The sequence below is a fragment of the Xyrauchen texanus genome, chromosome 7 (genome assembly GCF_025860055.1).
Source record: "Xyrauchen texanus isolate HMW12.3.18 chromosome 7, RBS_HiC_50CHRs, whole genome shotgun sequence".
In the NCBI taxonomy this organism is placed as follows: domain Eukaryota; kingdom Metazoa; phylum Chordata; class Actinopteri; order Cypriniformes; family Catostomidae; genus Xyrauchen; species Xyrauchen texanus.
This window is the reverse complement of record NC_068282.1, coordinates 40,326,431-40,340,737: the sequence shown is the minus strand read 5'-3', so window position 1 is coordinate 40,340,737 and position 14,307 is coordinate 40,326,431. Positions and strand designations below refer to the sequence as shown.

The following is a 14,307-nucleotide window of genomic DNA, read 5'->3' as shown; positions in this document are numbered from 1 at the left end:
GATGATCAACAGAAATTAGGCTTCACTTTTATTTTACTTTTAGTGTTAAGACGTACTCGTCAAGTCTAATTCAATTTTATTTGTGTGTGAAATCTTGTGTTTAAATTACCTTAACGAGGGTTGGATCAGTCTTTCTTGCTCTGCCTGCGATACTTCAATACACGGCTTGGTACCCGGGATCGGGTAGCCTATGTTGACAGTGCATCCGCTACAGCCAATCCGCGCCGTTAGAGAAGTGTGTACCCACCTCTCACCTTCATCATCATCATCATCATCATCATCATCACTATCATCCTCACAGTCAGACACCAGCGGAGCAAGACACTCTCATATAGGAAGCAAGAGATAGAACGAGATACTGAAGTCTGCGTATCAGAATGGAGTGAAAACATGATCAAGTAGTAGATCCGGACAGCTTTTTCAGGTCCATGCTTGGATATGTATGTATTTTCATCTCAGCTTTGAGTTTCATCACTCAGCTTTTTTGCAACCGGACACTTCCACTTGTCAAGACAGTCCAACCGCACCGGTGTCAGAGTACATACATACATACATACATGGGGATCATCGCAGCATTGCCCGGAAGATGTGTATCACTGCTCCGCGGCTGAGATCTGTGTTGCCTGCGCTCATCGTGGGATTGGATCCCTGGGTTCATGTCTGCGCTCTGCGCCCCGTGTCATTCCCGGTGAACTGAAATGGCTCTTTGCGCGGTAGTGCGACAGACACGCAGACCGCGGCAGGGAAATTGGACACGTCTAGTTTTGTTAACGATTTATTGCTTTTTTTGTGTATTTCCACTGAAACAACTTTGCGCGTTCCCCTCCTCGCTGAGCGACTGTCAAACACCCACCGGATGGAACTGCTCCGGTAAGAGACATTAATGCACTGCTTTCCTTGTCCCTAACTCTTCCTAACGTCCATGCCTGTGCTTTTCTGTTATGAATCAGGTTACTTATGAGTAATTGAGCTGATGCTTTTATTCTAAATAACTTGCAATACTTTTAAAGGTTCTGTCCCCATGGAGCGACATGGGATTATGGGTCTTTATCAAGGGCACAATGGTGATACATAGGTCATGGATCACCCCATGTGGCATTTGAACCTGCACCTTTTGAGTTACCAGATCTTATGCAGATCTTATCTAGCCTCAAACCATTACATCTGGTGCTCCTGTGTTACTTTACACTGTATTGGTGGGATAAATGTTAACACTGAAAGGGAGCGCTTGTCAGAGACACATTGGGAACAAAGGGCCCCACTATGCAATTATGTTCTCTCTCTCTAAATAGGGGCAACAAGATAGTCTGCCATAAATCTGTCTGTTGAGCTGTATACGTGGGTCATACTAGAAAGCGCTGTATCTCTGTTTTAAAGCAACTGCGGGGAAGTTTTATGTTTGACATTCGTTGGATATACGCGTTCATACATTTTACATTTAAAGGGACAAAATATTCTATATAAAAACAGGGATTAAATATTATATTCAAAAACTACCAAAGAAAAACTCACAAAATAAGCCTTGTGCACAGAGGGAATAATATTCTGAGTAATTTGCCGTTGGGTTGACATCTTTAGGTCAAGTGGTCTTGACGTAAATGTGTATGAACCCGAATATCAAACGTAATACTAACTTTGCCGTAGTTCTAAAGCAACTTACTCAGTATTAGGATTAATCAGTAAGGTAATAATATAATTGAATTAAAATAATTTTATCATTAGAGTATAGAAGGTAAATTTGCTGTTTAAATGCTCTCTGTGTTGGGCTTCATCTTATCGATTCCTTCCCATCTTGTTACCCCTCCAAAGTGTTGTTACACGTGTTGAAAGCAAGGCTTGATATAATAAGCTGTCAAATAGACAAGGTGCCAGATGGCTGGTTTGACTATATTCCAATACAGAGCTATTGGAATGTATTACACTATACAGATCTTTTTGCTGTAAGCACCAGACTATTTCTCTTATTGGCAACCTGACACAGTCATGCACCTGGGTTAAAACTAGGATCACAGGTCAACTATTGAGACCACATGGAGGTAAATTGATGGTTTAAATTTTTACAATGACCAATAATTGTTCAGAGTTTGGATATTAATCAGAAAAGAACATGCTTGTAAAGCATGGTCTGTGATGCTCTGATGTATTGTGAAAAATATGATTTCATGCTCCAGAGCTATAGGCACATTGGTGTGTAATCTGCATATTCCAGATAAACTAAGATATGCACAGTCTGTTCCTGCTATTCTCTCATGGGAAGACTGGGATGCTTGCTCTTGCTATTTATAATGCTAATGTATAACATTTCTGTAATTTCGGATGATAATTTTACCAACTTATTAATTCTCATTCATGTCATTTACAAATACACACAGTAAGACAGCAATGAATTGCAAAATGTAGGTCATGAGACTTTTACTAATGTAGGCCAGAAGTCTTCTTGTTTTAAAAAGGTGTTTCTCAGTAACCAGAATTATCACAACTGTCTGCATCTAATAAGGCCCAGAATTACCATTGTTTGGACATGCGCAGATCGTAGATATAAATGTTGTTCAGTTATGGTGGATATTCCGAATAAAGTGTTTACATGACACAAAATTCAAACTAAATCAATAGTCCGGGATCAATACAAGTTAAGCTTAATTGACAGCATTTGTGGCATAATATTGATTACCACAAAATGTTATTTTGGTTTGCCTCTCCCTTTCTTTTAAATTAGGAAACATCTGGGTTATAATGATGCACTTACAATGGAAGTGAATGGGGACAATCCGTAATGTTAAAATACTACCTGTTTCAAAAATATAGCCACCAGACATATGTATAATGTGTGTTATTTTAGTGTGATTAAATCGCTTACTAACCTTTTCTGTTTAAAGTTATAGCCAATTTTAGAACTTTTTTTTCATGACGTTGGAATGTCAGCAAAACCTAAAACCCTAAAAATACTGTAAAATCAATACAGGTAAAAGAGTTTTAACAGAATAATATTTTAAGCACTTTTATAAAATTATAAGCTTCACATTTCTGCCTTTAAAGCCTCCAAAAAGTGGCCCCATTCACTTCCGTTGTAAGTGCCTCAATGTAACCAGAATCTTTTTCTTTAAAAAAAGAAGAAAATAAGGACGGATGATTTAAAATACTTCTTTATTTTGTGGTAATCAACATTATGCCACAAATGTTGTCGATTGTGCTAAACTTGTATTGAACCGTATTCCTTTAATAGGCATATACCATCTGTTTTATGCAGATAGAAACAAGTAATTTTGCCTTAATCTGGTTATGGGAATCAGATTACAGGAATATGACCAAATTCTGATTGATATTGGAATTTCTGTGCATGTAAAATGCAGTGATAGAGTGATGGTAGCAGACCTGCTTAACTTTATTGCAGGTAGAGAGCACCCACCTCTCAAGATTTTCTCTACTTCAGAATGTGAAAGACCACAGGGATTAGTCTAATCCTGCACCTTAGTTCTTTTTTCTTATTCCTCAGACATTCGGTGCACCAGAGCCTATTTTTTGATTGTAGGGTGTATGTGATAGAGGGAGAGAGAGAGAGAAAAAATGTGTGAGATCTTCTGGGAAAGCTTGTCTTAACTCCTGGGCTAATGAGGAAGTTGTGGTGCCCTATTTTAGGTTTCTTGGGGTTTTCCATATGGCTCTCTTATCCAGACTTTAGTGCTGTTATTAGATTTAATCAATTAAAGCACATGAAGAATGCCACTACTCAATCTAGAAAAACAAGGTGGAAGACAGTTACGAATACAGTACCCTTTTGTGTCCAATTACTTTAAAAAAAATTTTTGTTTTTGTAAGAACTATACTATATATCTTGGAGAAGTTAAATTAAATTAATTGCGGTTAAAAGCTTTTTACTCATTTGAATTACATAAAAACTTCAACCATTCTGTTATCCAAGTTATTGTGAGAAAAAATTATCTTATTTAATTTTCTTTCATTTATACAGAAGGCCAATTACATTTATAAAAAGCTTCAAATTCACTAGCTTGCCTATACTGAGTGATAGCTTCATTTAGCCTAAATTTGCAACCCTGTTTCCCAGTATTTCCCAACGCCTCCACATTTTACCTATGAAATTTTAATGTTTATTACATTTTCAATCAAAAATCATGATTTTAAACTGTATTTAGACATGTCCGTAATTTTAGTAACAAAGTTGCAAAACTTGCAAATCACAGATAAAATAAATAGAAAATAAAATAGCTCATATAATATTTAGTTTGACCTCCTGAGGTTGACGATCAACATTTTCTGAAGTTTTAATCCCTCTTTTCACTAACCTTTTACTAAAATAATGTACTTTATTTTTCAAAGTGCCAGTCACGTTTGCCACCAGGACAATGTTGCAGGGCTAATTGATTGGCTAGAGCAAGAGTGTTTGTAATAAAATAATAATGGCACTTGGCTCATTCAGGGAGAACGAACTAGTTGGTATTGAATGGTAGAGTGTGAGTTGTGTACCTGGAGGTGAGCAATAGAAATAAAGGACAGTAATCTGAGATGTCCCCCAGAGTGTACACTCATAAAGCTGAGTGGTTAAGAAGAGCACAGTGTTTAAATATGCATGATGGCAGATGTTTCTGTTTTTCATTCAGAACATTGTTAATTCCTTTGTTCTACAATTGCTGAACATTGAAGGAGGGCAGCGTTAGCATGCTCACACATCTGAAACTGCAAACAAACCAAGCACATAAACGAAAACATAAACAGGCACATAGACATACAGTAAATGTACAGTATATACCATATACACCAGCCTCAGACGGAGACCGTTAATGAAAATGCACCTACATGGCATTCTTTTCAAAATTTCTAATATATATATATATATATATATATATATATATATATATATATATATATTCATTACAAATTTGCCTATATTATCAGCATTAACAATTTGAGTGAAAAGTTGAATTTCAATATTTTTTTAAACATTTTGAAGTTTAATGCTTTAGCTTTAATGACAGCATGCTCGAGCTGGCATGGACTCTGGTTTGTGCAAAACTTAATGATCCATGTTATCCCAGCATGATTTGAGAATGTTAAAGAGCATCTTTTGTGCTTCAGTGGAAACAAGAAAACCTGACCTTTTTTACAGTAGATGGATCAATGTCACAAATTTGCTTATTTCATTTGTAACCTAATAAAAATATTTTTAATGACCTTAATAGATCGAACCATATCTTTCTGAAGAACAATTTTGTGCTGAAATGGTTCTTTGCATTGGGCATTAGGGGTTCATTGGGGTTTATTCCCGCCTGTTTGGTTTTTGCAAATAATTGTCAATAAATTATTTCAAAGCCACTGTGCCATTAGTTCACTCGCAGCACTGGAGTCCTGGCAGCTCAACCGACAGCTACACAGACTGTCACCAAAGGTAAACATAATATATATATATACATATTCTGAAAGTGATTATTCTAATGACTTATTAGTTTCAACAAAACCAGGTTTGTCAAGTTTGGCTGAACCTGACAGCTCCCTCAATATATGTCAATATTCTATAATATTTCGATGTTAAATGAGAAAGCGATGTGACTGCTCCCATTACAGTTAATAAATCTGCCTGCACTAGTGGTATGCGATGTCGGAAATGCAGTAGCAATTCAGTATTTTTTAAACAGCACAATAAATGTAGTGGACTTTTTTATCTGACCTGTTACTTGTCTAAGATAACAGCACTTGGATGCCGGGGGCGAATTCAAAACTGCATTTTTTGCTTCCTTGAAGGCACTCCTGCGGGAGAGGATGCTACTCGAAAGCTCTTTCAAAATGAAAGTGAGTAGTTCATTCAGTAATGCCAAGTTCCTTCAGAGTACCCACTTTAAGGACTCTATATAGGGCATAGGGAGGATCACTTGCGATTGGAATCCATCCCCTGATCTGCTTTAGCACTCTCTTAAAGCAGATATATATATAATTAATAATCTGATGAGAATTCATGAAGATAGAACTAAGAGCTCATGACATCTGTTTCTCTCTCTCTGCAGGGCATGAGACTGATGGACCAATTTTAGTGCTTTTAATAATAATCTCTAAATACCTCTAAATACTTATAACAGGCATAGTTTCATTCGTTCTGTGATAAGACATCAGTCAGTTTTGTCACTGCTTGATAAAGGCAGCAAAGTGCATGGGTTTTTGCAAAATGTTAAGCAAGTCCATATTAAGGAATTGAAATGTTAACCTTAACAAAGTAAAACTGTCTGTAACTAGGGTTGCAGTGGTATACCGGTTTCACGGTATACCACGGTTTGAAAATTGACGGTTATCATACCATGTACATTTGCTTATCTACGGTATTGAGAAAAAATGCAACCGGACGGAGAATCTCATATGCACGTGCGCATCTCCTTTATTCCTTGTCTACCTGTCAGACTCGTCAACTTGCGACACACACAAACACACGCATGTACGCGCGTGCAGCTGAGAAAATGTCTGAGAGAAGCGAGGCGGGGGGGTCTGACATGAGTGTGTGTGTGAGTTAAAGCAGTGTTTCTCAACTGGTCTGTCCGGACTGGGTCGCGGACAGCAGGGAAAGAGCAATGCCATGGTTCTCCCATTGAAGATATTTCGGCGGTCGCCCAAGGTATAGAACATTTTTGACTGCCGACGTAGATTTAATGATAATCTCGCAAACAGCTAAAGCAGACATGGGCAACATACGGCCCGTGGGCTAGACTAGGCTCATTTATCGTAAAAGCGTTTTATTTTACTTTGGGTATTTCAGTTAACTTGCACTGGGACACAACGCGTCTCCACAAGCGTATAAAATGCTCAAGGTTGCCAGATAAGAGATGACACACCCCCAGTTTGAGATTTATACTTGCGCAAATTGGAAATATTACGCCTAATGTTATACTTATTTTGTGCAATCTGGCAACCATGCACGTCTCGCTTTCCCCTTTGAACGAATTTAGCGATCTGTAGTGCAATATTCTGCTCAAGGAAAAGTGTTATACGGCTACTCTGTGTCCATTCTTGAGGCTGCTTGTGATGTTTGGTGCTACTAATTTTGGGGGTAAACCTTCTCACTGATTAAATTAAATATAAAAGTAGATCTCGGCATCATTGACATGTGAGCAAAAGCAAGCCAGAGACGAATATGTAAATGTATTTTTTATTTGTGCAATTTAGAAATTTTGAAGTCCTTCACGCCTGCATGTAAATCTAACTCTTGCAGTAATCATTTATTATATTCATGCAGTCTGTGCTATTCAGTTGTGTGCTGAAAATGAATCCATCGAGGAGACCCGCATCATGACTCTTAGCATGTAAACGGATAAAGTTTCAAGATGTTTTCAAGATGTTTTTCAGATAGTAAATAATTAATGTATTTATTTTTCATAAATACATTAATTTATTATTATTATTATTACTATTATTTAAGACTAGCACACTGACCTAACCATGGTAATGAGGAGCCTTTCCTTCTGTGTAATATGTGTATAAATATGTAATATTAGATAACAAAGGGGATAATAATGGGCTCATATAAGAAAATATGCTCTTCAATTTTTAAAAGGGGGAGAGACAACGTCCTGTAGATTTTGTTGTTGACATCATCAACAAAAATAATGACACTTGATGCATGTCCTTGTACTGGAAAACCATTAACAAAACTATGCAACCCAGGATACATTAAATACAGGTTATGTTTAATCTATGGCAGGTCGACACTTGATTTCCAATGTAAAATCTGTCCTGAAGCAAAACCAGTTTAGAAGCACTGACATAAAGATACAGACAGGAGCAGTCTACAGTCTATGTTAACTGTTAATAATCATAGGACATTACTTTAAAAGCTCACACAGCTGATGTTATTTTTCATTTAGTAGTTCATTTAACATGCTATGCTAACATGTAAACTAACATTTACATGCTTTAGTTATATAACATGTTATACATGATATTTTGTAAGTATGTTTATAATTCTGTTTATTATAATTCTGTTAGCTTTCTTATTTTTTCTATTTATTTATTTTCAAAAGGGAGATATTTTTTACACATATGTACCAAGAGTGAATGCCGCATCATTCTTAAAAGTGTAACACATACTTCAATAAAATAAATGGTTTCAAGTTTCAATTATAATAAAGTGTTTGCTCAAAAATAAATACATTAATAAAATAACCCTTCTGTTTTCACTAATAATAGTAATTGTGTAATACCGTATACCGTGATACTCTTATTACGGAGACGGTTATCATACCATGAAAATCTCATACCGTTGCAACCCTATCTGTAACTGGTAATTACCTTGCCATAAGATATATTTTTTTATTTTATAGATCTCTATCAGATAATGTAAGTAATTTTTTCATTTCCTTTAAAATACTGATATTTTGATTCCACTTCTGTCACTCACTCGACGTTGTGTCGATGAAGTGACACTAGGGGTTGCCCTTGGGAGTCCAGTGAAGCTGTTACGGCGCATTACAACGGCTTCTCCCCCTCTTGCACTGGTTGAGTGCAGAGAACGCCCCTGGGTGCTTCAGCAGCCTAAAAGGGTATTTTCTTCCTCTTAAAGAGTATATTTCCCTTCTAAAAGAGTGGCACTCATGGAGAGCGTCTTTTTAAAGGTGGTTTTGGTTGCGATTGTTACCTTTCCACTTCCCACGGCACTAACGCTGCCTCACTTGTTTGGTGCTGCCCACTCAGGGACAGCGTTCATGGATGGGTCATGTTCTCACTAAGACTGCATGATTATAGCAATGTTGCGGTCGCGGCTTTCTATCATTAGAGGGAAAGACCCCCAGCGGCTCCCCATTGCGGTCCTTCTACCTACGGGTTCAAGGCTACGTCGGTTAGCACTGGGAGCGATTTGGGGATTTCAATGGAAGCTGCTCCGCTGGGAAACCCACCGCAGACCTCCAATTCCCCAGCATGCTCATTTGCCCAAGCGAGTTCTGCGATGGGACCACATGCACGTCTCAGAGCGAGTTCGCGAGTGGTTTCCTCACTTACTGGGACTCACAGTCTGTGGGACACGATCGCCGGGCACTGTTTCTCTCTTGCAGTTTCGGCGACCCGTTTGGTGGTCCTCCCGAGCCCACGCGCCCAGCATCTGCCAAATCCGCCCCCAATGTGAGGGTCTCCAAAGGGTTACAAGGACGAACTTCTTCCTTCCCCGTCCCAGGCCATTCCTGGGGTGGTTACAAGGAGCCAGGTAAGTGCTTTGATGTCCCTAGACTCGGCACGGTCACAAGTGACACCTCAGGCTCCGCCCCATCGTGAGGCCCTGCCTGCTGGTACGTATGCACAATTGTTCCCTTGCTCCCCCTCATGTGGTGCTTGGGGATTTGTGATCCATATATAATTTTGGAATGTTTAAATTATTTACTTGGGTTAATGCATCAACATTTTGCTCAGTCACAAAATAAATAAATAAAATAAAAACCTATCACACTTTATTTCACTTTTTCTTTTTCACATTGTGAAGGGCTCACTTACATTTTCCACATACACTAAAACACTGAATCTGAACCTAATTGTGTATTTCTATTCAGAAAGACACTGTTGGACCCCACAACCACTATTACCTGCAGAGAGGGGCTGCCACTCAAATACACCAAAATACAAAGTGATGGATCGTGAAGACATCATAGAGAATTGTGCAGATATTTTAGTAAAGCCTTCAGTTTAGCCTTCATTACATCTATATTGTGTTTTCATGGGGCATTGTTCTTCCTTTAAGGATTGGTTGTCAGTATGGAAGAAAAATACTCTCTATATAAAATTAATTTTCTATCCCAGCTTTAATGTGTGGAGCAATGTAGGGGTCTGCTATTTTGTATGTGCGTTTATTAACTTTTTTTACATTATGTATTTGTTGATGTATTTGTTAATGTGAGTGATTTATGCATTTTGAATTATTTAATCACAATAATTTATTAATGTTTTCAACTAATGATTGCAGTAGAAGCATTGTTATTTTTTATACAATTTTCCATTTAAATAGAACATAAAAGTTCTTAATTGAAACACATGCCTTTCTTTTATTTGTTTTATTGGTTGGTTGGTCATATTTAATGCAAAACCATATTTTAGGCTATAATATTTTAAAGAAGCAGATTTATAGAGGGGCAAAAAAAAACTCCTTGCATCAAAAAGGTTCTTTATAGCACTACTGAGGTTCTAATATTACTGCATATTAAATGTCTTTATTTTATTCAAAACTCAAATTGTTTTATTTAAGAAAAAAAAAAAATGTAATCCTAAAGCATGCTACGTGTTTGCTACATGATATTTCTCTTGACCTGAACCTATCTGGGCCCAAAGTCACAATTGTTTTATGATAGTTATTAAAATGATTTGACTCATTTCCGTGATTTTCGCGGTTTTACCCTAAGGGTGCGGAAGATATAGAACTCAGAGCAGAAATTTTTTATGAGGATGACATGGCCAGCTGAACAGAAACAAGCATCAAATTGAATGTTTAAACTGATCCATATGCACAATAAACAATGATAACCCAAAAAATTCCAGATTAAATCTAGGATGTTTTTGTTTTTGATAAGCTAGAAATATACAGTAATAATAAAGCAAGGAAGTTTTTAATTTCATTAAAATGAATGTTTGAATCGCACATTAATATATATTTTAATATTAATATTAATATAATAATAATTTCAATAATGGAATTAATTGCATAAAGATAGAGTCTTTATGCCCCCCCGGCCACAACGCTGTATCGAGCCACTGTAACGGCCAAAACTTATTCTCGGCTCCTCAGTGCAAAACCTGAATGGACAGATGCATAATTCCCTCCTTTTATACCCGTATGCCTGGGGAAGGGACATGCAAATTATGTCTACCAATTTCTCATTGGCCTTTTCTCAAGTTCAGCGGTAACCAAGGCCTTCAAGAAAGACCCCTAGTGTTGCTTTATTCTACACAACGTCTCGTTCCTTCCATCAGGGAACGGAGGTTACAATAGTAAGCTAGACAGAAACAAACAACCATTATCTTTGGCATATTTTGAATATTGAGAAGTATTTTTTATTTAGTATTTTATTGATTTAGTTGTCGTTTTTTTTTATGACTGTTAGACTTTGCGAGGGGACATTGCTGTGTTGGTTTTGTGCAGGTAATAGGTCTTATTTGATTTAATTTTCTGTATTCTGCATTTAATCTCACCACCTTAATAAGTAATTTTTTTTTACCAAGGGAGCAATTTAAGCTTGAAGTACCAACATCATGTTTTTGCGAGTCTCAGTCAGCATATCATGTAATTAATTAAATTACAAAATCTATTCCAGTGACAGTGCAAATTAATTTATATTTTAACATTTCTTTTAAGCTTATCACGATTTATAAACACATTTTTACTTTGGCTGTAGTTCATTTTAAATGGTCCTTTGGTGTGACAAATATTCCATGTCGTTTTTCAATAAATAAAAGGTCACAAATATACAACAATTAAAGATGAATATATATATATATATATATATATATATATATATATATATATATATATATATATATATTATGTAGAACGGTTTAGATGGAGTATAGCATGAAATGTAATCTTCCCTAAAGCATTTCATGTGAACTACTGGTGTAGATTCTGGTCAATGTACCCAAGGCCATAGCAAGATAATCTGGGTCCCCTGGCTGTATCTTGCTCTGGGCCCCTTTCCTATTAAAAAATACAGTTTAAAATTTGTTGTGGGAACCCCTGGACCTTTGGGCCCCTAAAATCGTTACCACCTTTCACCCCGCTACCTACGGCCCTGAATGTTTGTTCCATATTAAAAATAGAGTCATTAAAGCAGAAATGAGTGAAACCACATGAATAAGATTTGTAAAATTCCTCAGTCATATCTTAGAGGTCAATGTCTAATTTTTAAGCAATGTTTTTCCCCCATTCCATGCATTTTCAAAGAGGTAAAAAGGTTGTTCTGCTTTGGAATTTGTGGTATTTGTGTGGGCCCCCTAATTTGTTAAATTGGCAAATGCAATAGAATGCTTTTGCTTTCCAGGAAAGGAGGCATGTCCTTAAAATGTTTCAGATATTAATATGTGGGTCTTTGTCAGCACGTGTACTCAACCGTCCAGACTCACATTGAGATGTGATTCTCCAGATAAAATCTTGAAGGGATGTGATTTGTCTGGCTACATGAGACAGACAGGAAACATTGTTCACTTGATCAGTACTTACGCGCAACTACCACATGCAGCCATATGGTGGTGAAAGTGAGCTTGTCTCCAAGGGGCTTTGGGGTGGTCCTCTACAGATGTGCCAGAAGGTGTGAGGTTCAGTCCTTATTAACCTTGTGCACACAAACATACATAAATTGCAAGGGTACCTCCAAAATTCCCAAGTCACAGACAAAGCCTGCATCCTTCATTTAACATGGGTTCTGTTCCTGTTTATCTATTTTTGAAAATGAAAGCCAAAGCGCTCTTAGATTAATGATGAGTATATAAATACTCACTAATGGCCGGGCTATTCTTACAAGACCATCTGTTATGAGAGACAGGGCAGTGCTCACTCACATACATTTGTTACCAGCATGCTAGCATAAACATGAAAATGTTTAGTGACTTTGCCCAAGAGATGTGTGAAAGCCCAGAAATCACTATTACTAAAATACTGTGATTTCACAGTTTGGGAAACTCTGTGTATTGCAGTTACTATGTGTAGTAGAGCTGAATAATTCCAAGACTGTAGCAAATTCGTAGCATCTGTCCATCACCAACGCTCTTCTAGCGTGTGCACTTTTGAGACATGTTCCAACTAGTTGCAGATACTACATTACATTTCAAACTTGTTTGAAAAAAAGCTGACAAGTCTTCAAAGGTACACAACTCTCTTACAAGCAAGAGAACAGCAATAAACAACAGCCAATTAAATGTCGAAATGAAAGCGTCGAGCAGTGAATTTGAAATAACTGATATGAAGTGGGAGCCTATCAATGTAGCAAGATTTGAAAAAGTTGGTGGATTTGTTTACCTCCATCTTCGTCTGCAGAACAGATTGCAGCCAGAGTCTGTCCCGCTACTCTGCAATCCATATTTTTTTGTTGGTGTCAACTATGACATATATATGTGTCTGAGTTTGTTTGAGAAATAAAGTCTGTGTTCAGACTGATCTCACTGTAAGTTCGGAAATGTCTGTTGAGCTAAATTCGATCTGTGTTTACAAACATTCTACGTACTGCCCCCAGTGGCCAAAGTTGGAAGTGTTTTGAACTTAAGTGCATGTGTGAGCTCCAGTTTGTAAAGCGAGTTGTTTTTAGGTGTACATTATGTACATTATATATTATAGAGTAAAAAATAATGTATTTTTTATTAAGTGTACCCCAAAACCCCAACCCTAAACCTAACTGTGAGTTGAGTAAAAATGCAATATTAGAGTGAAAATTAAACTTCTAAATCGAACTTATCACTAATTATCCGATTGCGATTATTACCTGGTTTCAATGTGGGATGAGAACTCGAGTCTTACAAACTGCGGTGGTCAGTAACTCGGTAGAATGGGGACAATGTCAGGGTACTGGGACATTCGGTAGCAACATACCGACTTCCCGTGTGATCATGTTGTTGCGTTTGTGTGAGAATTTTGGGATCAGTTGGGGAGTAGAATGGTCTTAAAATTGATGCAAATAGCCGTGATATGTTGTGCAAAGTGCATACCATATTGCAACATAGTTATTTTGTGCACATTTTACGAGATGCCGATCTTTGATAAATGCACATGTTCGAGATGTAGAAAATATTTTGTCATCTTTTAGAAGTATACTTGGATTTAGAGCTTCAAAAGCTAATAAACATGGACTAAATGGCCACAAAACTCTATTTGCATGGCATTTTACTTTATTAGGTTTTAAAATGATGTTTACGTACAACAGAAATGTTTGAATGCTTCCCCCCAAATCTATTACATGGTGTGCACTGTCCATGTTTGCGCTATGTAATGTACAAGTTCACAAATACAAGACCTGTCTTGCAGTAATAATGAGCTAATGTAATTCTGCTGCAGATGCAGGGTAGCTTTTGCACCCTGCTGGGTATGATGATCATCAGTTTGCATATTCAAGTTTTTTTCATACAGCAATTTAGCCCCCTCAGTAATTTGAGTGTGATATTGTTTGTATTCAAGAGTCCTATAATATGATCAATCATATTAAAGGACTGGAACTACCTGTTGTACAATCAATACATATTCTTAGTCTTGAGAGAAAGAATATGCAGTTTTGCTTATCAAGTAAATGTATCTTGTTATAATGATATTTAGATATTTTACAGGAAAACAAAACGAAAATAAAGATGCTCAGA

The 14,307-nt window shown here is 37.0% G+C and overlaps 1 protein-coding gene across 1 annotated transcript in view; it reads left to right on the top strand.

The window, feature by feature from the left end:
- The first annotated feature begins 317 nt into the window (after positions 1 to 317).
- tmeff2b (transmembrane protein with EGF-like and two follistatin-like domains 2b) overlaps positions 318 to 14,307 on the top strand; it is a 101,336-nt gene continuing 87,346 nt past the window's right edge. Inside the window, exon 1 of the mRNA XM_052129731.1 lies at positions 318 to 870. Within this exon, the coding sequence (XP_051985691.1) occupies positions 699 to 870 (172 nt within the window). The 5' untranslated portion in view covers positions 318 to 698. The remainder of the gene's footprint in view (positions 871 to 14,307) is intronic.